The sequence below is a fragment of the Ursus arctos genome, unplaced genomic scaffold, assembly GCF_023065955.2.
Source record: "Ursus arctos isolate Adak ecotype North America unplaced genomic scaffold, UrsArc2.0 scaffold_8, whole genome shotgun sequence".
Classification (NCBI taxonomy): domain Eukaryota; kingdom Metazoa; phylum Chordata; class Mammalia; order Carnivora; family Ursidae; genus Ursus; species Ursus arctos.
In genome coordinates this window covers 63,789,186-63,815,942 of record NW_026623100.1, presented here as the reverse complement: position 1 = coordinate 63,815,942, position 26,757 = coordinate 63,789,186, and the positions used below count along the sequence as shown (strand labels likewise).

Below are 26,757 nucleotides of genomic sequence, written 5' to 3'. Positions count from 1 at the left end.
TTAAAATGTGCAGAGCACTACACTGAGGAATAGTCCCGTGTCCGAGAGCACTTCTCTCTGTGCCCTAGAAAGATGCCATTGGGAGGAAGAGGGTGGGACGTGGGCATCCTCGCTACCGCACCCTGCGGGGGACGGGTAATGGCAGCCCAGGGAAGCTGGCACGGGGGAATCACCCTATAGTTAGCTTGGGACCAGAGGTCCATGGTCTGAGAGAAAGAAAGCTTACACTTAGCAAATGTTTCTGATTTTTAAAACTTAGGACTTCAAATCCCCAGGCTCATGATAACACCCCTCACTTAGAGCAGCAGATGCCATGTGCAGACGTGGGCTGGGAGCAGCTCTGAGCAAGGCCCTTCCAGTGGACCGTGGGTAGGTCCCGAAAGCCCGGTCGTGAATGTGCCCCAGAGTCATGCCCTTCCTAAGCCAAGCCTGTGGCCGCAGAAGGCACAGAGACCTTCCCGTGCAAGCGCTGTGCTGTCGCAAGGCACTAGCCTATACCCGGACCGCTCTCTGCCTTCACCGCACAGCTGACCTCGGGCGGGATCCCTGCTCTCTCCTCGCCGGTCCCTTCAGGAAGTGACCAGGGAGGGGTAGAGCAACGTGTCTATTTCATACACTGGATTGTTGCTTGGGTTAAAACGAGGGTATTTTAAAAGCATGTTATGAACTATCAAATACCAAGTAGCAAGTTAGCTCATTTCCTTATGCAGCAAATATTAAACGCGTCCTCGAGGCCGGCACTATTCCGGTGGTCCCCCAGGTGTTCCAGACCCTCTCGTAGATGGAAGCGAGCCTGTCCGTGTATGCTGAGTTCAAGTGAAGCAGGAGTTATGTGCTCAGAGTGTGTTCTGCAGCCATGTGGTGGGAGTGCAGGGCGGGAGGAAAGGAAACCAGCGTGGTTTGAGTCCTTACCACGTGCCTGGCACGGGTTCCTCATCACAACCACATGAGCTGAGTCCTACGGGAAATACACCGCGATTCAGGGTGGTTAAGCAGCTTCCCCAGTGACGCACAGGTGCTAAGTGACTGATCCGTATTTGAATTCGGTTCTCTCCGACTCCAAAATCCACACGGAGGGATGGTTGCCGGGTGCTCCCCTTGCCACAGAACGACACTAGCAGGTTAGGTTCTCTCTCTGCTCTCTCGGACTTTTCTTCTCCAAATATCCCCCAGATCAATGACTCAGGCCAAATCCTAGCCAACAACGATCACTCCTGATGCTAGGCCAGAAAGTGGGAATCGTGTGAAAGCGAAGCGGGATGAGATGGTATCACCACCAGCCAAACTTCATGTTCACAAGGGGCAGGTTTGAGGAAAACAACAGCCTTTGACGCATGCTCGAAATTCCTTCCGTGGTGAGGCCCGGTGAGAAGAATCTCACCCAAGCAATATACTCTTGGCAAAGGGAGGGTGGGTGTCTTTTCAGGCCTAGAGCTCCAGCAAGGACCCAGAAATCACTCGAGGGAGTTGTTGATTTCCCCAGGAGAGCTAGCTTTTGGAAATTAATGTAGCAAAGGATTTCATTTGCCCCCATCCTGAGGCCTCTCTTGCCTCTAACTCCTTGGAGAGGTCAGGGGATCATGGAACTCCTGTCCTTGTGTCGGTTGCCTGCTCGGCGACTGCTGCATCCTTTTCTGAAGTTTAGCACCAAGTATTTATTCTGATAAAGAAGGCTTAGAAAAAGAACGAACAAGGTTATCGTCTGGCTTGGTCTCCAAACACCAGTCCCTGCAATTGGCAGTTACTGCCTAGACTTACTAGGTTTCGGGGAAAAGGATATTCATTCATTGCTCGTCAGTCATTTGCCAGAAAATGAGAGTATTTCCGTGTCGCTGAGGTGCAGTCCCCCGACATGAACACAGGTCTCCAGTGGCTACACCAGAGGTGGGAGGGAATCTGAAGAGCTGCGTTCAAAGCTGGGCAGACCCAGGGCTCCAGAGTCGGCAGCACCAGGGAAGGCAGCCTGGCCTCGGGGCCCAGAGCGTATGGTGGAGGCTCAGCCGCCCCGACTGTTGCATTCACAAGGCCCCCCTAAACCTCAGCTGTACGTGAGCCACCATGCTTCACCCAAGGGTGATCGCATGTATACAAAGAGACATCAACCTGCAACCCCAAGCAATTGGTCCCAAGTAGGACCCATGGGCGGGGGTTCCCAGGGGACAGATTTCAGTTTAGAATAAGGCAAAACATTACAACTAGTAGACACGCCTTTAAATGATGAGCTCTCCCTCGTGAAAGGTATTCGCGCCAGGGCTAGATGGTCACCCCTCAGAAGTACTGTTAGGGCAAGTCCTGCCTTGGGCCGGATCCTGAGATCTCCTCCACTGTGTCTCTGGTTGGTCCCAAATGAGTGTCTCCACACTTGGCAGGACAGAGGCCGTGACTGGGGGTGACGGTGGCAGGCTTTGCGGAGGGCCTGGTGCTTATGCCCGGCCTTGGGAAGGTGGGTAGATTTGGGTAGGAAGGGAGGCCCCCAACATGTTGCATGGTCCCGGAAAGTTCCCCTTACCTGCAAAGCAGACGAGCGCCTACTTAACTGGCTCCCAGAGTTGCAAAGGGGAATTAATTACTGTTTGTGATACACTTTAAGATTCCCCGATGAAAGACCTTGTACAAATGCAAATTATTATTATTGTCATTAAAGATGCTAGACGTCTGGCCTGCTGGATAATGCCCTGCTATATCTCTGAGCAGAAATGAGAGCCAACTCCGGGCAGCAAGTTTGCTCTGGTTGTTCCAGAGCAATCACAGTAAGAAAGAGCAGGTCAGGGAGGGCTTGGCCCCACTCTGAGAGTGAAGCCACCCGGCTCCCCACCAGAACTAGCATGCAGCTCTCTGCTCCAGGAGGCAAGTGGCCGTGTGCGTCCGAGGGCCGGGGCCATGCTCAGATTCATTCCTTGATCCCTGCACGATCCAGTGCCGAGACCCGAGCAGGAGCTAGCCACGAAGGAGTGAATGTTCGGTTGTCTGTGGGTCTGAAGGATGGAAGGAAGACGGCCAGGATAGATGCCGGCCATCCAGTCCCGGGGTCATATGTCAGATCTGGAGACACAAGGGAGAGATCTAGAAACCTCAGATATGTGTGATGTCTCCGATGATGCTTATTAAGGCTTTGAGAGAACCCCTCTAGCAAAGCAGAGGGCGAGCTCATTTATTAATTACTGTTTCCACTTAAGACACTGTCTCTGTCTAAAGTGGTTGGATTGCTACCAGAGCAATAATAATAATAGTAATAATAATAATAATGGATAATAGTGTGTTAGACCTGGACGTGAACTGAGAAGCCATCCCTTCACTTGACAGAGAAGGCATCTGGGGCTCAGAGAGATGAGGTGGCCCATCCCCAGTCCTCTAGCAAGTTAGAGGCAGAGCCAGGATCACACTTCAGGCCTCCCCATTCCTAGTCTACAGCTCAATCATGTCAAGATAATAATACCTCCCATTTTATAGCACTTTACAGACGTAGTGCTTCTCAAGTTTTAAGTTTTAAGATGGAGATGTTTAAGAGTTTTAAGATGCCAGACGACCTTAATCTTAAAGGACCTTCTGCCCTCTGATCTTCGGGGGCTCATTATTTAGAGAACATTCATGATGCCTGTCATGTGCCCCTGGGTAGATCGCACGTGTCCTGCTCCGCTCTGTCTTTGCCTTCTCGTGGGTGTTCAGAGTAGGCCTCATTCTTCATTAGGGAGCCTTAGTACTCCCAGGAACCAGAGGGACAACCGAGAGGGAGGCCAAGTTCATCCCTTTGTCCCTTGTTATTGCAGTCACAATTCTACTGCAAAGCCACCCAGGGCAGGTCCCCAGAGGGGGACTGAAGTGACCAGTCAACACCCCTGGACACATAAACCTGTAAGAGGGAGGGCCAAGTAGGGGGGTTTGCAAGAACAAATGTAGGTATAATGGGAGCTGGCAGTTAGTAGCTCTCTAAATTTATTACTGGGCTGTGGGCAATTCCAGTTTTCATGGAGGAGATGGAAATATAGCCAAGCTGATGTTTGGGAGGGGAGGGTCAGCACATCAAAGCATGGAGCAGTCCCCAAGCACACCCCCTCACCGTAGACAAGAGTCCCAGAGACTCAGCACCTTGCAGCAGCCCCGAGCTGGAGCCCTGGCCCCCCCATACATCAGCAGCTCCCTTGCCTCTGGAAACCATGCGTGGGGAAAGAACGTGTACATCACAGTCAAGCAGCTCTGGATTTATAAGCGTTGCCACCAATGACCTGTGTGATCTTAGAAAAGTTACTTGGCGTCTCTGAATCGTAGATTTCTCATTGGTAAGGACAGATAAGAAGGCCTACCTGGCAGTAGGACCAGGAGAAGGAGTCAATGAAAAGTAATACAGATGGAAGCAAATAGCACGTTGTCTAGCAGGTAGTAGGCACCCCCTCCTGTATACTTGCAGCTTCCAGAGTTCCCGCAGTCCACGGAAACACATTTATTTTATATCTTCATCCAGTCTTTATAACTCGAGCAGGAGTTTCATGAAAAACTATTTCCCCTTGCCACACACTCTGAATTTATTTTGTTTCATTTTAATGCCAGTCGGGATCCACTAAATGGATTTTACAACCCATTCCAACCATTATACCCGTCATTGGAACCAGCCTGTTTCATACCATGTGTGGGTCTCATTTATCCACATTGTATGTATGTCCTTCTTTCCTTCCAGTCCTTCCTTCCTGTCCTTGCTGTCTGTAACTGGCACAGGGGTTAGAGCTAGCTGGGGATAGCATGGCAGGGCCCTGGGCTTGGTGCAGAGGGAAAGAGCCCTGCCGAGCACGTGAGCTCCTCCACCTGTGCTCCTCCCGGCCCTCTGCGGCACCTCTGCAGGACGGAGAGGACCCATAATGCCCCCCGCCTGCTAGAGTTCTGCCTCCCGCCAGCTTCTGGAGAACCAGCATAGCCCACCTGAAGTTTCTGCGAAGGCCACTGCAGCCCAGCAGGGAGGGTAGGCCTCAGGCGTCCTCTCCCACTGAATAATTTCTTCTTTTGGAATTGCTGCACCTCCTTCTGTAAGCCCCAAGAGCCAGATGTCTATGGATAGTATTTCAGCTGCCAGGCAGGGGGGATGAGAATGGAAAGAAGAGGGCCCATGGCCATCTTTGCTGCCCCTCCCCAGGTGTGCAAGGGGGATCTGTCTGTGAATACCCAGCTGTGGGGGGCGAATACCCAGAGAGCAGGCAGGGGCCCAGGCAGCCATGGAAGACAGGAACTGCAGCCTCTGAATGCTGAGAGTATAAGTGGGAGAACCCAGATTTAGGCAGACATCACTTTAAAGCCCCAGGGAGATTCTCTGGGGAGGACAGGATTGTTTTATGCCCCAAAGAGTTGATTTCCTAAGCGTTTTTCCAGTCCTTTGGGGCTCTGGCCCTCTTCTGTGAAGGCTGATGCCTGGCAGTGCTGAGCGGGAGCCTTGGGCAATGCCCGCTGGAGTGTGACTTGGGGCCTGGGACCTGCGCTCGGCACGGCCAGCTCAGCTGGGACCCTGAGCACTTCCTCTTTGAGGTCTATCCTTTGGTTTTTCCCCCTTCGCTGACTAAGAGGGGAGGGTAATCTGTGACCTTGGCAGTGACTCACGGCCATCAGACAGGCTGTCAGCTTCTCCCCAGCGCAGGTGAGCGCAAGAGTAGCCCTTGCCCTGACCGGGCCCATGGAGGGTTCTTGGCATCCGCAGAAGCCAGGGCTCAACTCCTGTTTGTACAGCTGGGGCAGACCAAGCAGAAGACTGGTGCCCGCTGCCGAGGCACCTGCCATCTGAGGGGCGGTGGGCAAGTACAGATCAGGAGACAAGAAGAGCCCAGGGCTGTGGCTCTGCTCTGGGGTCCCAGGTACCACCACATTCTTTAGCCCCCCACACCCACTGTCTGGCTTCTGCCTAGCCAGGTACACCCCCTCATCTCAGCCTACCCCCCCACATGGGTGCCCAGCCACAGTGGCCACACGGGCACCCTCTCCCAGCCTCTCATCAAGTAGGTTCAGGATGGAGACAGCATCAGGCTGAGAGGAATGAGATAGGGAGAACTGTTCCAGACTCTGCCCCTGGCTCCAGGGCCTCTAGTCAGCCTTGGGGCCGGCCTTCCTTCCTTCCTTCTTCCTTCCTTCCTTCCTTCCTTCCTTCCTTCCTTCCTTCCTGCACCAAGTTGGCATTCGCTTGCTGTGAAGCCCGAAGGAAGGTGAGCACCACTGGGCACTAAGGATGAACCACCCCCAAATTCTGCCCTTGACTTACAGAGGTGATCTGTGCTAACAGCTGTAATTATCGTACGCTGTGTTAGAGGAACCACTAACTTCTCTGGCCCTGAGTTTTCCCTTCCCGGTAATGACTGAACTATATGACCTCTAGGACTTCCTTTTGTTCCAAAATTTTATAATTCTAAAGTACATCTTTAAGCCAAATGTGTACATTGATTTGAGAAATATTTATTGAGGTGCTTTGTGTTGAGCCCTAGACGCAAAGCTGGGACGGAAGGATGGATGAATGTGACCGTGGGCCTGCCGTCATGGTGGGTGTGGGAGAATGGTTGGGATATGACAGATGTGAGCAGAGATGGGGAAGGCTCAGGAGCCCCAAGGACTACCCGTCCCTCCCTGTCATTTGGCCAGCTGGCCTCTCCTGTCCTCCCCCACCTTCTCATTACACTGCCCTCAGGGACGTCAAGGGGGCAGAGACACCTGCAGCCCCTGGGAGCAAGGCCTCACCCCTGCAGTTGCAGCAGCCGGCTGCAAGCTGCTGTAGCCCAGAGGAACTGGCCAGGCTCCAGAGGGCCTCCTTGGAGAGCCTCAGAAGGAGAGAGAACCACTAGGTAATTTTGATCATTTTAGTAAGCACTTAAAAATACCCTGTGATTTAGAAGGAGCCAGATTTCATCCCAATACTTTGATGTCTAGAAATGGTTCCCGGTTGGTTGGTTGTTGCAGTCCTCCTAAAACAGCATTTCGATTTAATTCAACACATACTGGGACGGTAGTCCCAGCCGTCGGCAGTCCCGCAGGCGAGGAGCCCGAGCTGTACTAGGTGTCGTCTAGACACCAATCTAAACATCCCAGACTCAAGGCAGACCATGGCTGGGCCTGAGGCCGGAGGCCCAGTGTGCCACGGAATCCAGTGCAGGGGCGACTGATCCCAGCTGAGGGTGAGGGCCGCCGCGTGAGGCTGTGAGCGTGCGAGGCAGTGTGCCCAGCCAGCTAGCAAGCCTTCGCATCTCAGGCGTGTTGATTTTCTTGTTTGGCAAGTTTGGACCCCCTAAAAATGAACCAGGCGTGCTCAGGGGTTGGCACATTTAGGGCGACCATGGGAACCAGTCACAGCCGCCTGTTTGTTCCCAAAGCCCACACCAGAGAGCCGGGCTGACGTCACCTGGGGCACAGCCACAAAATTAGCTTCCATCGTGCCAGTCACTTGCCCACCAAGGCACCCAGAGTGGGCTGGGCAGTCTTCACAGGGGCCTTTGCAGGATTTGGGGTGAAGGGCATTGGAGTAGAACCAGGTCTCTTTGTAGAGATCCTATTTTAGGGATGACCCCTGCGACCCGAGTAACCCCCAATGAGTCTGTATTTACAGCGGCCGCCCGGGACAGCGAGGACAAGGCAAGACCCCAAGAAATGATTAGCAGGACTTGCCTCACACTATTTACAGGACTGCTTTGATTTTCAGACCACAATCGGTTTTCATAGGCCTGATTAAAAACACGTGCCAGTGGAAGTCACAGCTGCAGAGGAAAAGTGGAAAAAGAAATGAGCCTTAGATGTTTTGGAACTTGCCTCTATTTGCAAAAACGAATTCTGACTTGATTTATATTTCCTTGATTTACTGACAATGAGGGTCGTGTCCCCAAACCGCTTCTCCTGCCCCGCCCCGCCCCCACTCCACCGCCGCGCTGGTCTGACTCCGGCAAACAGCACGAAGTGCCCAGAGAAAAGTATTTTTGAATTCCAGAAAGAGATTACTGTGTTCTGTTTCAGAAGAAGATGATTGTTTAGGCTTTTGTAAAATAAAAAGTCCCAAGTAAGGGAGGCTAAAGGCAGCAAAGCCACAGGGGCTCCTGCGTGGCCTCCTGTGTGGCCGTGGGGTGGGAAGACCCACTCCACTGGCACTGGGACCAGGTACCCCTGGGCAGGTGCCTTCCCTGAATTCACGAAGCTTCTGTTTTCTTGCCTGCAAACGGAGAGAGGGCTTCCTGCCACACTGGGAGCGCTTGCCATGCTTAACCGGCTTCATGTCGTTCATTCCCTTTCTCCAGAGTCCCCAGCCTCTTCGGGCTTTGTGTCTATATTTGCTTTTCTTTTCTTTTCTTTTTTTTTTTTTTTTTAAGATTTTATTCATTTGACAGAGATAGAGACAGCCAGCGAGAGAGGGAACACAAGCAGGGGGAGTGGGAGAGGAAGAAGCAGGCTCACAGCGGAGGAGCCTGATGTGGGGCTCGATCCCATAACGCCGGGATCACGCCCTGAGCTGAAGGCAGCCGCTTAACCGCTGTGCCACCCAGGCGCCCCTGCTTTTATTTTCTTACAGCTGTATCAATTCAGATGTTCAGATGTTGATCTCGTGGATTTCTGTTCTTTTGCAAAGATCCCTTGAATAAATACGGAACTACAGTTCCAGGAGGGAAAACCCCTGTGGATGAGCCCTTGCTGGGCAGAGTTCCTAACTGCCTTCTCCTGAAGTCCTCTGAGGATTTCCCTGATGGTCCCTGTCATAACTCTCAGGGTCTCCAGAGCCCCTTCTGCAGCACACACTGATGATTAACAACTGGTGATGGCACCTCCCCTTGGTGGGAGGACAGAGGGACGGCTGAGGAACCAGCCTTCTGTCCCTCTCGTGAGCTGCCTGTGGTGCCACCAGACATCTCGGAGCCCTGCAGGGTTCATCGCTGACCCTGTCTTGTTGGTGAAAGAGCATCGAGGATAGTCACAGCCACCACTGCCGCCTCACCACACTGCGACGTGCTGGGCCCTGGGCTTGGCGAGGGCGCTCGCTTAACAGATGAAGAACCAAGACCCAGAAGTTAAGTGGCTTGCTCAAGGTCACATGGATATCTCAAAATCATAAGTGGGTGACACTAAGAGATCGTCAAGTATAAATCTTCCTGTTACAGGTGAGGAAACTGAGTGTCAGTTCCAGAGGACACAACGAGCCAAGGCCTGGACTAGAGCCCATGTCTTCTGCTTTGTGGTTCAATACTCTTTTCATTTGACCCACTGACTGACTTCTTCTTACAATACATACTGCCCTGAACAGAAGATCTGTTGGGGGACCCAGCCCACTTTGATACCCCCATCATGGGCAACCAGAGCCCCGGGATTCTTAAACATCCCTCTAGTTCCCAGCTGTCGCCTCCTCCCCGACCAAGCCTCTGACCGGAGCCTGGCGCAGGAGCACAGCCGGCAGCTTGGGCGGAAGACAGCAGAGCCTGCAGGTGCCTCTCAGCGCACGGCTCATCCTTACCTACCCCAGGGGTGCCGCTAGCAGCTCTGCTCTGGAGTTCAGGGGATGCTCGGCGTCCTGACGAGTTTCCAAGACGCCACGGCGGAAAGGATGAACTGAGGGCAGGACCCAAAGCCCTCTTCTTCCACACAGGGGCCCCCTCTCCTGCAGCCGCACATGCTCGGGCTGTTCCCACAGACTCAGAGCCTCTGCCCTCAGCCCCGGCTTGGTCCCCATGGAAACAGTTGACATCTATTGATCATCTGTTAAGCCAGGCACCAGGCCAAGGCTGACTTGGACCACCTCATTTAATCCTCGTGAGGATTACCCTTCAAGGCAATTGAAGGTTATTTTTCCCGTTTTATAGTTGAAGAAATTAAAGCTAAAGAGGTGAGTCACTTGCCCAGGCGATACAGCCGGGAGCAGTGCCGGGCCAGGAGCCCAGGTGTGGCAGGCTCCAGAGCGCACACCCCACTCCAGCTTGTCCTTCACAGCCCACAGCCGACAGGGCCTTGGAGACCACCGGGCTCAGCGCCCTGCTTGGTACACGAGGAATCCGACGCCTGGAGCAGGGGAGAGATTCCCCGCTGAGCACCCCGTCCCCTGACTCCTGGTCGGAGGGGTCTGTCTGCCTCGCTCCCTGCCGTGCCTGGGAGCCGAGGCCTGGCCAAGAGCCCCTCCTGCTCTGAGTTCGTGGAAAACCTACCCAGCTTCGCTTCGGCCTGGGGTCAGTTCTTGATGTTTTATTCTTCTCACCTGAGACTCGGGGAGTGGCCTGAGCTGTGATTTTAGAGCAAAGGGACTGAGGCCAGTGAAGAGGGTCAGAGCCTTACTTTGTCCTGAGGCATATTTAGCTCAAATTTGGTCTAAAAATAAATTCCCTTCCAGCTGAATAGATAGAATGATGAGTTTGACTGACTCAGGGCCTCTCTCCCTGCAAGTCCTGTTGGCCTGTGAGCGGGAGGTGAGGAGACCGGCCCTACCCCACCCGCAGCCCACTTACACTTTAAAGCTTGCCGTCCATTTTGTCTTTGGGTCAAAGAGTTTTTTAAAAGGTGACGGATAACTAGTGCCTTTGGCAAGCTATACGCTGGGCAGGTCTCTGTTTTCTCTGATAAAGAGTGAAATAAATGAAAAAAGCACTCAAAAAAAAATCTATAAATGGGTGGGAGCTTGTTGTCATTTTCCCCTTCCTCCTCCTCCCTCTCCCTGAAGCGACTTCGTGAAGAGCCCGGTGGAGCAGCTCTCACTGACAGCAGCTGGTGGCCTCATGCCTCTGAACAGCCCTCCTCCACACTGCTTCCCCTTGGCGTCACACAGCTCACCCTGGCAGGGAAAGCCCAGGACAGAACAGGAAACTTCAGAACTTTCTGAAGAAGGAAAGAGCTTGCTCTAAAACAGGCTCCCTCTTGCCAAGACCTTTTGGTCTAAGGAGCTGGTACTGTTGCAGCCCCTACCCCAGAAGTTTCCAAGGAAAAACTGAGCTGATCAGATTTGCTTCAGGAGCCATGTGACTCTGGGCCCGAAGCGAGAGAGGAGGAGGGGAAGAGCTGCCTGCCCAGGGCCCAGGCCTGTCCCAGCAGCAGCCAGCCCCGCTCACTCACCTCCTCAGGTGCCTGTTTCGGGGCCAGCCTGTACCTTGGGGAGGGGACACCGCCTCCACAGGATACTTCAAGCAGCAGAGCACATGCAGTGGACGTTGGCAGTGGCCTGTCACTGACCCTCGAGGATGGGCCACCAGGCTCCCCTCCAGCGAACACACGCGTGTCACTGGGCAAACAGCAGCAGATGGAACATGGGTGAGGAGTGCGTGGCCCACACTTCTGAGGGGTGGCAGACGGTTGGCAGGGTCCCTTCCCACACGGTCCCGTGCCAGCGTCACGTCAGGGTGGGCTCATCACCCCTGCTCACCGGGGGAAACACAGCTCAGGGCTTCCCTTGCCCTGGCAGCCTCGCTCTAGGGCTGTGGCTCTTTGGGCCTCGTCGCGGTGCCTCCTGGCCGTGAGGACGAGCGTAGCCATGCAGTCGGCAGGAAAGGGCTTTGAGCTCAGAGATGGCGACCGTTGAGCGGCTCCGGACTGTGTCAAGCAGGATGTGGATGGGAGAGGGTGCTTTTTCTTTCTTTCTCTCTAACCGTTGGTTTAATTTGAAGTTTGCGAGTGGACTGCATTTTCATCTTCAGTACCTAAATACCACATTTGTCTGCTCTGTGAGGCTACTTTCTCTCACCTTAAGCAGCATGTCATGGACATGCCTTAACTCTTTTTTACAAACCAGCGGCCATCGGTAGGTCCGTCCATGACAGCCACTTAGGTCTTGATGAGTGCCGTCCATGGGCTGGCCTGTGGGGTCCCTGCTTCCCAGAGCCCACCATGCAGCCTGGCAAGTACCACACATGCGTATATGACAGACACTCTGGGAGAAGCGCAGAGATTGTCTGGAGGCAGGGAGAGAACCTCTTGGTCACCAGGGAAGACTTGATAGGAGCCAGGGCATTTGGCCTGAGCATGAGGTGGTGGCATGTGTGAAAAAGAGGAGGTGGCCAGATTGGAGTGGGGGCCTTGCATCCTGGACCATGCATGGGCTTCGGGGGGTCTGTGACATCCCCCCAATTTCAGTGGGGGGGGGACTTACGTGCAGGTTTTCTGGGAGAAGATTCTTAGCTTTCTTAGCTTTTCAAGGGAGGGGTTCAGGAGCCTAAAAATGTAATGGAAGGACAAAAGCAAATTTTTTGACATGTTGGAGCCAGATAGTGAAAAATCATTGAGTGCCAGGTTGCAAGTCTGGGGAACATGCAGGGTCTTGGCTGGGGTAGTGACAGAGACCCACGCTCAAAGGTAGTGTATTTAGTTGCAACAGAAAGGCAAAGTTGGCCTCTACCCGGGGGAGAAACGGCCTTCTGCAGCAGTTTTGTTGAAGGGTGACAAGGCCAGGAGCCAGGGGGTGTCACAAAGGATAGAGAGACATTGTGGAGGAAGAGGAAGAACCTTCAGGATGAATTCACCACAGGGCTTTAGGGAGAGGTGGAAACAGGGTTCTGGTACAGAAATTCGACTGGGCCAAAGCACATTCAAAGACATAACATTGAGGAGCCCCGTCATTTAGAGCACACTTGTCTAACCTACAGAGACATCCAGGTCAGAGTCCCACCGGTGGCTGGAATGTGGGACTGGAAGTTCGGGGGTGAAAGGAGGGCTGGAGGCCAGATGGGGCGGTTCTGTGCTAAGGGGGCTGAGCCTGAGAAGAGCGCCACACATGAGGGGCATGGGGGGCAAGACAGGAGGGTTCCAGAGAGAGAGCTCATCGGGAGGCATGGCAAGGAGAAGGAAGGTAGACCTAGGATGTGGAATGTCACCCGGGAGGACAGCTCCCTGAGAAAGGAGCCAGCACGTAAATGCCCAGAGCCGGCGGAGGCCAGGGCTGCGAAAGCCAGAGGAAGGGGTGATGTGTGAAAGAGGTTTCGGTTGACTTGGCGTTGGGGCAGCGGGCAGGCAGTCAGGTGTCATGTAACTACACTGTGGGACCCCCAGGGCCTGTGGAGTTGTGCGGGGGCTACTCACCCCTGCACCGAAGGAGCCCTGTTGGGGGCCTTTCTGGTACTGGTGGTGACCGGGCCTCTTGGTGGCCCTTCCTGCTTCATGTCACCGTTCTGAGTGAGCCACTGTGGATAAGTAAGGTGTGACTACTCTGGCCTTGTGTGAGTCCGGCATAGGGCCGAGAGAAGTAGGTGGCAAGCCAGGGTGACCAGCGGCAAGGGGTGCCCCCCACCGCCCCTCTACTTTCTACCTCTCCTGCTGTCGTCCCACAGAGCTTCGAGTTCCCAGCTCACAACAGGCTGCCCCTGCCCCCAGTCCCCCCTCCTGCTGTGTTTCTTGCCTGGAACACCCATAATGTCTGCTCCACCTCGGCCTTCCTTGGTCGGGCCAGCCCAGCGCCTCGCGGTACCTCCATGTGTGCCCTCACTGCCTCGATTGGTGTTACTGATGTGTTTTTCTCCTCCTCTGAACTGGGATCTCCTGCCTGGCGGGGCCCCATCCAGGTCCACTGGCAGGCCCTGGCCCCTCATACCGTGCCAGCAGGGCGGGCCCATGTAGAATGTGGAGCCCATTCTACAGTCCGCCCCAGATCGTGTCACCCGTCCGTGACCGGCCAAGGAAGCTTCTCTGGATACCCAGCCTGGCTTTCTTTCCAGTAGGCCAAACAACACATATGTTTGGAAATAAATGGAGACATGGAACCCTTGGAAATCCTTTTTATTAGACCCTCTTTGTATGAATCCAAAGATCGAACTGAGTGAAGAGTACAGCTCTCTTTATATTTCAGGTCACAGGAACGACGGGGTGGCTGGCTTGGCCACTCTCTGGCTTGTCGTGGGGGTCGGGCCCTTGTCTTTGGCCTGGGAGAGGCAGAGGGAGCCCCAGTACTGATGTTCTAATAGGACCTGGCAGCCTTGAAGGTCTGCATACAGGCCCTTGAAAGATCCGTGCACAGTAACACAGAAGTGAACTGCTTGTACCTCCTTTGGAAAAATCCAGAGGGTTTTGCATCAGCAGGGAAGGGAAATCCAACCCAAGATGCATGAACAATAAATAACAACTGTTCTGAGTTAGGTTGAAAGCTCTGAGTTGCACTTTTTTTCAAGTTGTTTGTGCTAACCGCAACTTTTTTTTTCTCCCCCTCTTTCCCACCAGGGCTTATTTCAAAACCTTTGTCCCTCAGTTCCAGGAGGCAGCGTTTGCCAATGGAAAGCTCTAGGAAACACCAGTCTTGAGAGGTGGCCAGCCAGACTGCTCTGTCCACATGCGTGTCAGCACATATGGCCGCTTCCTGGAAGCTGCTTGGAATGCCTTCATGGCAGTGTTTTGCTCACACAGCAGCTTTGCACGCCCGCCTGGAACCCACACTGAAGCTGGCTGGCGCTAACCTGGATCCTCGAGCCCCCACCTCTGGTCGCTCCCTCTTTGTTTCCTTCAGTATCTTTCTTAGTTGGAAGAAATAAAATCGCAAATTCTGACACAGTACTTTTCCAGGGAAAGAAAGACATCACAAATGCACACACCCTTATTCCAGGAAAGCCTTTGTCTCTGAAACCTCGTTTAAGTTTTCAAATGAAACCCCCCCCTTTGCTTTTATTTTTCCCTGAAAAATCCCTATTTATTTTTCCGTGTGTGTGTGTGTGTGTGTGTGTGTGTGTCTCCCCAACGTTTCCCACTTGGGGCAGCTCTCCATTGGAAAAGGCACTGCCTGAATGAATCTGACCACCCTGCGTGGTTCCCCCACCCAGCCGGCCGGGCCCATGGCTGGTGCTCAGGACCGGGGGTCCAGCATCGCCCGCCCACCCCACCCCTCCAGCTCCCTGTGTGTATGCATGCGCCGTGTGCGTAGAGGCAGTCATTCAGGTGTGCGGAATGGGCCAGTGAATCCGTCCCTCCCTCTCTCACGTCACTCACCCCTCCCTAGGCTGATGGGCCAGCTGTTCGGGCTTCTGTAGCCCTGTCCGCACCACACCTGGAAGACTAAGGTTGGGTCTTGTGGGCCGTCACCGGCGCATCTGTGACATCCGGGCTCAGGCCTCTCTGCTGCCATCCAGGAACAGAGCCGGGGCAGATACCCTGAGGAAATTCCGTTTGTCCTGTATTTACGGATTATCAGAGCCAGACGGGGTCTCAGAACTCCCCTTGTTGCACCCCCGGCCCTCTCCCCTGCCGCTCCCTGACGAGTACCGAGAGAAGTAAGGCCCAAGAGCTGCAGAAACTCTCCAGGCAAATTGGGAGTAAACCTGGAGGTGGGGGCCAGGCCTCTCCATTACCATCACACGGCTTCCCTTAGCTTATAAGCTGAGGACAGCCAGCCTGACCCCTTGACAAGGTTTACAGTTCCATTTAGCACTGTCCCATCCTGGAGGCTTCCCACGTAGGGAAGTAGGATGCACGCGCAGAGGTGAGAGAAACAAGCACCTGGCCTGCATGGCCCATGCGCTTCCTTAGTCCACCTGCCTTCCCAGGCAGAGCTGACGTCCCAGCCCACCTGTCGGGTTTAACGGGCCTCTCACTATTCTCTTGGTTCCCCTCGTGGTTCTTGGAACCCGGTTTTACACGTGAGCCTGAAAGAGAACGAGCTCAGGGCCGTTGTGGGGACCAAGGAGGGCTACCTCTCCTTCCTGTATCCTCCAGCACCCAGGAATATTTCCAGGAGGCAGGAGAACAGCTCGGACAGATCTCCCTGCTGGCTACCAGCCGGACGACTGCCCAGCTCTGGGTTCTTACACGGTGTGGGTACTTGGCCCCCTGCCCTGGAAGCTTGGGAACTCCCATGACAGAGAAAAGCCCAGTGCCCTGTGTCCACACCCTACCTCTGCCCTTAGCCGGCTCTGTGACCTCGAGTGGGTCCCTTCTCTGTCATACGAGGGCTCAGCTCCCCTGGGGAGCTGTCTCAAGCACTGCTGCCCGGGCCTCCCCTGCAGCTCTGCTGACTCGGTTTTTCACCAGCCGGGGCTGGGACATCCAGGTGTTGGTAACACTCGCCAGGTGAGTCTTCTGAGCCCTAAGCCAGCTGACCACCCTGGCCAGCCGACGGCCCGCTCTACCTCGGCACAGCCATGTGCCAAGTGTCACTCTCTGCCCCATGACACTGTCACTTAGGACTGCTGTGGCCACCTCCCCCGTGGAGGGGCATGGATGGGGCTCACGGCCCACAGAGCCGAGACTTGACGGCATCAGGGTGTGTTTCAGACCCAGTAGGGGAGTCCAGCGCCTGTTCCAGCCGAGGGTGGTTGGCGGATGTGGGGACAGGGTGAGGTCTGCACGGCCTGGACCCTGGACCTGCACGGCATTTCGAATAGTCAGGCCGTCGTGACGGCAGCCAGTAGCGGGCGGTGTGATCTGGGGCTGGCCCTCCTGCCCTGCCCACCTCGAGCGGCGCGCACATGCTCAGGCCGGCCGGGCCGGCGGGGAGACCCCTGCACGGTGCAAAGCAGGCACGGTGGCCGGGAAGTGCTGCCACCCACTTGGCCTCAGAGCATCTCCCAGCCGACCTGGGAAGTAAGCAAGCGGCTGGGGCGGCCCCTGTTCCACCGCCGAGGAAACAAGATCAGAGAGGTGAAGCGAGCTACCCACGGCCACCAGCCACTCGGTGCCAGAGTCCGGATTCAGCCCAGGCTCCTGGCTCTAGACCCAGCGCTGCTGCTCAGCTATGTCCCCATCTCTGTCCTAAAACAGACTGACTCTTCTCGATGTGAATTTGAAACAGACCTTCATCCCCCTTACCACACAGGAGGAGGGTTGGGGCTGATTTTCTTAGAAGGAAACCAAGCAACAGAAGGTGGACAATGGCTGCCTCGTGTTTCCAATGCCACGGATTCAAAACCAGCCCTTGTAAGTTTGAGCTGCCCCCCCCCCGCCTCCACCGCCAGCCACAGAAGCGAGTAGTGCTTGTAAATGGGTGACAGTCACCTGTGTGTTTTCAAACACTCCTTGCTCGTTCAGCCCATCATCGAGCATCGTACCTGCATACAGAGTGCAGCCCAGGACTAATTAGTAAATGACAAAAAAATGCTTTGAAGAAGAAAAGTGCCTTATGGGAGAGCACATGATTATTACCTCGTAAATCCTGTCGCCAGCTTCGTCAGCCCTTGTAATTTCAGGTGAATCTTTAGCTCAGCACAGACAAGGAGAAGGACTCCGATGTGTTGACTAATGATACCTGGGCACCTCCTGGGGGTCCCGGGGCGGAGGCACAAGGGCCCTGGGCAGCCAGCATTGAGCCCTCTCCCAGCCGCTCGGCTCCCTGAGGACCTGGCTCCTCGATAGAGAGCCGCTTTGCTCCTGGGAATGAACTAGAAAGATCATGAACTTGAGGAGAGAGACTTATATTTGAATCCTGGCTCTGCCCACTTAGTGGCTGGTGAATATTCAATAAGCAGTTCCTCGGCGGTTTAAAAAAGGACAAGAAAAACAGGAGGGGCCCGATTTGAACTGTTGGCCAGTTTCCACGCTGTAAAGACTCCCACTGTGACCGATTTCCAGCGACCAGCGTGAGGTCACGGGGTGCAAGCCTGGCAAGAGCAGGGAGGGTGGTTGTGGGAGCCCCCGCTGGGGTGAGCCAACTCCGGGGAGGGCCTTCACTTAATCTGGGTCCGTTTTGTTTTCCTCATCTGTAAAATGGGAGTAAAGATCTGCCACCTAGGTAGGGTTGGGAGAATAAAATCAGAATTGTACATAAAGCACCAAGTAGGGTGCTTGGCGCGCGGGAAAGTTGGATAAATAGGGGCTATTCTTATTGCAGACCAGAAAAATTATTTTCCGATGTTGACTTTGGCCTTTTTCTGAAAAGTCAGAATGTCCCTGTTAAGAAGTCCTGCCAATGAATGTGGCCTTTGGAAGAGTGACCCTGTCTGAATGACTAGGAAGACAAAATGATGAGTCACCTGGATTTTAGCAAATTAGAGAGGAGAAATCTTAGTGGGAGTTCCCGCCACCCCCACCCCCCATGCCGGCTGTGGCACTTCAGGCTCTGGGGACGCCGGGGAGCAAACACCCCAGTGACCTGCTTATTCACCCCGGCACCTGCTCCCTCACAGGAAAATCAGAGCAGCTCAGGTCACTTTTGCTTCTGACTCAGTTTCAGTTCCTGACGACCACAGGCTCTTGTTTTGGAGGCAAAGCCTTGGTAGAGAAATAACCACACTCGGTTTGCCTCTTGCTTGGGCCTATAAATAGTGCCAGCCCCAGAACCTGCCCTAGTTCGCGGGGACTGGCCCAACCCACGGTTCTCCTTAGCGCCAATGTTTGAAACATCATCTCGGGCTCACACGGCGTCTAATGCTGTTCACGGCATCCTAATCAATTCATTGGGGCTCTTTAAGATGAAAACGAGAAGAAACCTCACCTTTTTGCTTTTCCACCTGGGATGCTTACGTGCAGTGTCAGTAGAGTAAAAGGAGAGTAGACCAGATGCCAAACAGCAAAGGGTGCTGGGTGGCTGGGCGTGGCGGTAGCCCCCCTTATCAAGCTATGGTCATCAATTCCATGCTAGCTATTTTTAGACATTGTCTTTTTCAATCCTCAAAACAACTAAATGAGGTAGCTTCTTATCCCCATTCTATAGATAAAGAAACTGAGCCTCAAAGAGGTGAAATAACTTATGGAAGGCCAGGAAGCTGGTATATTTACCTACGCATCCATCCCGGCTACTTTCTCTCCCTCCCTGCCTCCTTTCCTCCCTTCCTCCCTCTCCCTGCCCTTTTCCTTATGACACAAAGGCAATGAGCCCAGGGCTCTCTGTTTCTCTCCACTTCCCTCATCCAGCTTCTCCAAATGGAGGGAGATTTATTGAGCATCTGCTGTATACAAGACATTCATATCCTGGTTTTTGCCGTTTTCTGCAGGAGGAGAGGGGCTTGGAGCAGTTGGGCTGGGCCGAGATCAGATGGAAGCAGGAGTCAGGCCTAGGTCTGCCGGTTCCAAGGCTAGACTTCACCACAGAGGGCTCTGCATGTCCGTGTGCGCTCAATTAAAGGATGCTTTGAAGCAGTCTTTGTATAGGCAGATAGGCCTATATCTATGTGGCTACATAAATATACATAAATACCCACTGGTTTTCAGATGAGTGAGCCAGGGCCAACCCCACAGTCGCAAAAACTCTGTGCCATATTCTCAGGTGAAAGTCCAAAACACACTTGGTTGGAATAATGGCCTAATACCTGGGGAAAACGGGATGCAAATGGTCGTGGCAATTATTAAGGAAGGTCACCAGGATATTTCCAAAGGCACAGGATCCATGAACTGAGTCCACAGCAAATACGAAGGAACTCCAAGGGTTATTTCCTAACATAACTCATGTGCTGCTTCTTCGGGGCACCTACGTTTCTCCTCCAGTCATCTCTGACCCCTTTGGAAGAGCCACACTTTACAAGTCTGAGAGGTCATGCTTGGGCTCCTGATGAATTATGACTAATCATGGTAATCAAAGTAGCCCCACAGGCAACCCGGAAATGACCGGAATGAGCCTCCCTGCTCTGGGCCACGGCGTGTGGAAGGCGTGACAGATACGCATTCCTCCAGAACAGAGCCCACCACCCGATTCTTCACGCCACCAAGGAGCACTCCCTCTACAGAAGTCTCTCCATTCTGAAGATTCTCTTTGGAACGTTCCCTTTGAGCCCATTTAGGGACTACCCAAGAAAATCCATCCCTTCTACTCCATGATCACACTTTTGCCACAAAACGAGACTCCCCAGCGCCCGATGACCTTTGGCTGTCTGGGCAGGTGCCAATAGAGTAAAAACTAGGAAGGCAGCAGGTGCGCCCCAGAAATAAGGTGGTGGGTGGGTGTCAATAGTGACGGAAGCCCTCTTGAGCACCACGCATGAGATCCCAGGCCCTGCTCTGGGTCCTGTGCACCCGTCACCGTCTTGGTCCCCTGGCCCTTTCAGACAGCTGATAGGCCACCACTGCAGAGAGCCAAAGGCAGGCGGCAGGCCTCTGAGGGCCATTCCTGGGTAGGCCAAAACTCTTTTGAGTACAACAGTGCCCGCAGAATAAGAGGGCCGCCTTCCCAGGGTACAACTTTGGAGTCATTTGGGTGCGTAAGTACCAATAGGTTTATGGAGGGATTTTTACCTTGCGCTCACTTCATAGCCCAGCTGGGGGCTGGTGTTGTGCCTGGGGACACGAGGTCTGGGGCAAGGGTCGGCCTCCTGTGGCCAGATGGATCCAGAGGAAGACTCCTCAGGGGCTTATTCCTTCACTCACACACACAGCCCAGGCTTCAGATGACTCTGATGCCCCTTATCCTGCCTCAGTGCCCACTCCTGACACCCTAGCCCAGGCCCAGGTGGGGTGAGCAGTCGTCCCCACAGCCAGGCTGTCGGCCTACGTGGGCTGGCGGGTTGCACAACCCAGACAGTTGCCTCCACCTGTCTCCCCCACCTTCCTGCCCGCACTGCCTCCCTGGGGCACCCCCACCTGTTGTCACCCTAGCCCCCCCAGAGCCAGCAGCCCCCCAGTCTTGCCTGCTCCAAGTGCCGGCAGCCACACGGCAATCGCAGAACTATCCAGACTGGAGCCCGCTTCGGTGAAACCAAGCCCTTGGCTAATTGGCTTGTTGTGGGAGATGAGGCCCGTGGGCTCTGGAGCCAGCCGGCCTGAGTCAAAGGCTGCCTCCACCACTTACTAGAGGCGTGAACTTGAGCAAGCCACTTGACCTCAGTTTCTTTCTCTGCAAAATGGGGCTCCTGCCTACGTCCCGGGCCTGGCAGAAGCGCTCCGTGATTTGGGACACATGAAACGCTTAGACCAGCACCGGCATGTAGTGAGTGCCCAGGAAGTCTGTCTTAAGTCTGTCTGTCTTACTGTTTAGATATTGCCCGGGTTAAGCCCAGGAAGTCTGTCTTAAGTCTGTCTGTCTTACTGTTTAGATATTGCCCGGGTTAAGCCTGACCTCCTCGTTAGCACATCTTTCCCTTTCAGATCCGAACTCTTAAGCTTCAATTGACCACAGAAAAAATCCTTTTCTGCCCCTGCCTGACAGGCATGTAGACACCACTCCGTCCTCTGTGTCTGCGAAACCCCTGCTGCCAGCTGTCGCACCTCCCCCAGTGCCTCCAGCCCCACGCCCCTCCCCCCCAGGCCCCTCCGTGAGCCTGCGCCAAGCAGCACAGCCTGCTGCCCCCCAGCTCCTCACTTCCGTCAAGACCCCTGCTTTCCAAAGGTTTTGTTTATTAAACTACAGTTATTAAGTAATCATTTCCCCCCTTTTAACCAATGACATATACTTGCTTGCTAGGGACTCCAAAGAGCGCTAGGGACTGGAAATTACCTCACTGAATGGGCATGTTTCCAGACAAAACTAGAACATTTTATTAGCCAGGGGTTCCTTCTCCCTGGGAAACATATGATAAACATTAGCCTTCCTTAAAAATCGTGACTGTCAGTCATGGACCCCCTTTCGTGCCTTGCAGGCCTCTGGCTGGAAAGCCTGGGCTGAGGGCCGTGGAGTGTTCGCGGTTTACCGGGAGCAGGGTGAACACCCAGCGTTAACCCTCCGCAGCTGCGGGAGACGCGGAGCTCCCTCCCCGGTATGCCTCCCTTCCACGTGCTCCCAGGTGCGGACCGGGTCTTGACAGGCAGCCCGGAGAGAGAGAAGCAGGTTTCTAGGGCTGGAGAGTGTAGCGTCATCCAGAAACATCGAGTGTCCCACGCCTGCGGAAAGGTGGCCAGGCCTGCAGAGGCTAGAGGAGGAAACAGCGGAGCCATCCCAAGCCAGAAGGCCTTGACTAAGATGGGCCGAGAGCAAACAGGACACAGGTGAGCCCACGAGACGGGACTCCAGTTAGGAGAGATGGAACAGGTGTAAAATAGAGCAGAAAAGCAGTACGGAGCCAGGCAGGCCTCCGGCCCTTCCGCATGTTATTGAGCACCTTCTGTGTGCCTGGAGGTGGGAGCTGCTTCCAGGGAGCAGCAGGGATCGAATCTCATGTATGCATTCAACAGACATCTGTTGAGTACCGCCTCTGTTCCTGGCCCTGGGACTGCGCACACGATAAGACCAACCCTGCCCCCAAAGAGCCAGAAAGATAAGGCAAGTACACACTCCCACTGCTCGTGGCAGATGGGGGGCAGTGATAAGCCGTGTGGGAGAGCAGCAGATCTGCACTGCTTACTTCCAGCCCAGGTAAATCAGGGAGGGCTTCCTAGAGGAGGGATCAGCTGGGCTCAGATTGCGCTTCTTGGCTCCCAAAGTGATTTTATCCCTTTGCCTGGTGGCAGTGGTGGGGCCTCCTGGTGGGCTCTCCAGCTGGGCCGAGGAGAACGTGGTGCCTCATTTGCAGGCTTTCAGTTACTCTTTTTAAAAAATATTTTTAAATTTGAAAGAGAGAGAAAGCACGAGCGAGGGGGAGGGGTAAAGGGAGAGGGAGAAGCAGACTGCCTGCTGAGCAGGGAGCCCGATGTGGGGACCCTGGGATCAGGGCCTGAGCCGAAGGCAGACACCTCACCGACTGAGCCGCCCCGGCGCCCACATGCGTGCAGCTGTTTACTGAGCACCTACTTGCTGCCAGGCACTGTTCTAGGCGCCGGAAATAACAGCAGCGACTAAAGCACCGGGATGTTTGCTTTCGTGGAGCTTCCTTCCCAGCGGGGGAGAGAGCACGAACGAGACACACGGCACGCGGTGGGGTGTGCAGGCGGGGTGGGGGTGCACTCTCACCGGGGGGCTGGGGAAGAGCTGAAGGAGGCGAGTCAAAGGGGCAAGGCACGGTCGTCCTCCTTCCCTCCCAGAACCTGCTGTGTTCCCAGGCCCCAGCGAGGGCTGGCCGTGGGCCCCCGGTGGAGTGGGTCCCTGGCTCCAGAGCCTGCGGACGTGACAGGCGAAGAGCCGCGAAGCAAGAGGCAGGGCTGAGCCCTCGGGTCACGCGGGCCGCGAACTCTCGCTCCTCGGTGCCGTAATGAGCCCTTGCGGGCTGGCGATGACAGCGGTGAAATGCCACAAACTGCACAGGAAATGGGTGCCGCTGCCCGTCCTGCTTGCGCTCCCCGCCGGCCGCCCGCCCCCGAGCCGCCCTGGCACTGACCTGCGAGGGGGAGGGCACAGGCCACCTTCTCCTCCGCCATAGCGCTAGGACCCCCGGCGGGCACGGTCGGTGAACGGGGTCCCCTGCGGTGCCTGAGAAGAGCCCCTGGTGAGTCCTGCCCGAGCGCTCTGCCTTTCGGATCGGGATCCTCCCGAGGTGGGTGTGACCTGCACGGGCGCCAGAGCCGGCGACAGGCTTCCAGACCCCCTGTCACTCCCATCAAACTGTGGCTATTGCTGTTTCCCACCAAGAAAGGAGCAAAGAGCAGAAATCACCCACAACCCACCCCCCTAACTCTACCATGTTCAATGTGTATTTAACAGTGGGCAACAAATATTTTGTACCTACTGTTTGTACCTGGGAAATGATATCCCAGCTATTCATTTTTAACATGTTCAAAAACAATATAAAACAATTTTGTACCGTTTGGCTTTTAAATATGATTTCCTCAGTAGTTGCCATCTTGGGAATATCTATGTCCTATTCCTCCGTAGTTCACATACCGCTTCCCTTCTTTTTGGCCATTTGAACTATTTCATGAGTTTCCCTCCTATACATATATTCTGTGAATAATTACTCAAACCTACTCCAGGAAAGGCACGTGGGCAAACCGAATGCAGGGCAGCCAGTTAGCGAGCAACGCGGGGGGGGGGGGGGGGGGATGAGTGTGGGGATGGGCCAGTTCATGCCCCAAACGTCGGAGCAGTGGAAAATGGGAGAATGTTCTAGAATAATCTGGCAGGAGCGGAGGAAGCACTGAGGTAGGTGCCTTTGGTAAGACAACGAGGAGGGTGATGGGCCTCCAGGCTGAGCTGAGATGGGACGCAAGGAGATGTGAGGGGGTCATAGAAACAGCTCAGGAAGGCCGAGGTGTCTAGCTGCTGCAGGAAGAAGAGGGAGACCTTGCAGGCTTGTGACCGGGGGAGGGATAGGTTCAAAACAGTATTTCAAGAAGGTTCATCAGTGTGGTGCTCGGAGGTCAAAGGGCAGAGGCAGCCTAAGCTGGAACCTGTGAAGGAATCTTACCTCCAGGTGCAGCGGGGGAGGGCACGGGAGCAGGAGGCGGTTCTGGGAAGTTGGGAACTAGAATAGAGATGGCAAGTGGGAAAACCTTTGATGACAGCCCCTCTAGCTCTGACACCAGCGGGCACAGAGCAGGAGCAGCTGGGCTGCTGATGCCCAGGCCGCAGCGGGGAGCTGCGGGGAGCCAGAGTCCTTCTGCCTTCACTGCCTGCCTTCCAGCCCCAGGAACGGAAGCAGCCTGGGCAGGTGGCATTGGGGCAGGCCTGGCGGGGCGTGGGGGGCACCCACAGAGAGCCCTGAAACCTGCGTCTGTCCAGACGTGTGGGCGCAGAGGTAGGAGGAGCTCCGAGACCAAAGGGAAGGCGTCGGGGCCTCAGAGAACGGGGTCGATGCCCTCCTCTGCCAGCCTCCTACCCGCCAGGGCTGACAGGAGACCCAGGGGACCTGACCTGAACACAGTCCAGAACCCCCATTTGGGGTCATGGGCCCACGTCTGGAGCCAGAAATAAAAATCCTCACTAAGCTACACTCTGGCTGCCTGACCTTCACCTCTGTGAACCTTGGTTTCTTTGTCTGTAAAATGGGATGATAATAGCACCTATTTAACAGGCCGGCTGTGCTGATTGGACGAGTAATGGACGGAACATGCCTGTGATATAACGAGCAGCCGCGGATGGGAGTTGCTCCTGCTATTAGCACTGTCATCAAGGAGCCCTCGGCCCACCCCATGTCTAGCCCAGCCACACCTGGCCAGCGTGGGAGGTGGCAGGGGGCGACTTACGACCTCGGCACTGGCCAGCTCACTCGGGGCCAGGGCACCAGCCACAGGCCCAGCCCCTTGGCCAGGATTCCGGAGCTTCCCCTGGGAAGGGCCCGGCCACAGGCCTCAGTGTTGGGGTATTCCCTCTCTTGTAGGACACCTACTATGTGCCAGGCTCTGTGCTGGGCACTGAGACATCCATCACGTCCAAGAGGCCTCACAGCCCGCCTGTCTCTGACACCCACAGAGAGACAGCTGTGTTCCAAGGATGTTCTGAAAGACAGAGCGTCTATGGTGGAGGTAAAAGGGGCTCTTGAGACAGATTCCAGCTAGGACATCAGAAAAGGTAACTGGGGAGAGGTGTCCCTTGTCCACCCCACGGCTGTGGACTGGCAGGAGCCAGGAAGGAGCCTCCCAGGGGGAGACAGTGGCAGGGGAAGCGGCTAAGGACCGCGCCTGGCCCAGCGGCGGGATGCTCTGCTGACTCCCGGCTGGTGAGCGCTCTACCCCGGGCCAGACCCTTGCTCGCACCATCCTTGCCCTCACAACGACCCTAAGAGGTAAAAGTTTTTATCCCCATTTTACAGACAAGAAAATGGAAGCCCCAAAGTGTGACACCCCCCACCCAGGCTCATAATAGGCACTACTGGGACTAGAACTCGGGTCTCATCCCCCAAACTGTAGGATGCTAGGCTCCCTCGCCCAGGCCACAGGTTAGGGGTGTGTGAGGGGGACAGTGCCTGAGTGCAAGAGGAGAGGAGCCACACCCACAAGATCCAGGGCTGTCATCCACTTTGGGAAGAGTCACAGTGTCCCCCCCAGCATGAGCCCTCTCTGAGGTACCTCCCTGTGACACAGGAGACACAGGCAGCGGGTCTGGCCTGCAGCCCAGTCCTTCCCACACTCCCCACACCCTCATCCCCCCTTCCTGCCTCTCCCCTGGCCAGTGCTCTGCTCCCGCCCCCCCATGGGAAAGGCCAGTGGTAGAGAGCCTTACCCGGGCCCTGGGCAACCTTTACTCTGGCTCTTGTCAACGGGTCACCCAATGTCCTGGCTTCTAAGGGCCACCAAGGCCATGTGGTCCAAGGCTGACACAGTGGGCAAACTGAGGCCCAGAGAGGTACAGGGATCCAGGATGAGGCTAAAACCTGATCTGATTCCCAAATCAGTGTTTTCGTCATCGGCCTCTGACTCAGCTGCGGAAGGGACCAAGCGGGAGGGCCCATCACCATCAGGCCCAGGGTGGGGATGAGGCGGGAATGAAAACCTCAGAGGCCCCATGACAGCAGAAGGGTCCTGGATCTACAGGGGACCATCTAGGTCAGAATCACCCTGTACAGTGGGGGGGGGGGGGCTAAAGCATCCCCCCAGCTCGCATCTCCTCAGCAAGCCTGTGCCCAGGGCTACAGCTGCCCAGATGGGGGCACCTTTTTACAATTTGCTCACAGGCCCTGTAGGGACCACCTGCAACCTGGATGCATACCCCCCGCCCCAGTTCTGGAAAGGATCACTGGCCAGCTGGGGTAGGGGCTGCACTCAGACTGCTAGAGAGCCCCTCTGCCTGGGGCAGGGCAGGAGGGGGCTGGGGCACCCAGGCTGCTGGCCCTGCTCTGGCCTGACGTCCTCTTTCCTCCTGCCTGGCCTGGGAGCTGAGATTCTTGCTTTTGTTTCCAGAGGCCGGTCTGGCCCCCGGAAGTGTTCCCTCGTGTTTGCTCATTCCCGCAAGGGCCCTTGGCACCAGCTTTGGGCTCCTGCCTCTTCCCACCTGGTCCTTGGCCGTGGCCCACACAGAGCCCCCCACGGGGGCTGCCCTTACCCTGTGCCTGGGATTGCCACACCTGTTCAGCCGCAGTGGGCCAGGGCTCACCTCCCCGAGCTCTGGCCTGGCTCTGAGCCCCCATGGACCTGCTAGCCTCCCCACTTGCTGTTCGTACCTCATGTTCCAGCCCTGGCCCAAGCGTGTGGGGCCTTGCTGGC

At 55.3% G+C, this 26,757-nt stretch overlaps 1 protein-coding gene across 1 annotated transcript in view; it reads left to right on the top strand.

The window, feature by feature from the left end:
- BABAM2 (BRISC and BRCA1 A complex member 2) overlaps positions 1–14,441 on the top strand; it is a 396,696-nt gene extending 382,255 nt beyond the window's left edge. Inside the window, exon 12 of the mRNA XM_026521231.4 lies at positions 14,119–14,441. Within this exon, the coding sequence (XP_026377016.1) occupies positions 14,119–14,182 (64 nt within the window). The 3' untranslated portion in view covers positions 14,183–14,441. The remainder of the gene's footprint in view (positions 1–14,118) is intronic.
- Positions 14,442–26,757: the final 12,316 nt, after the last annotated feature.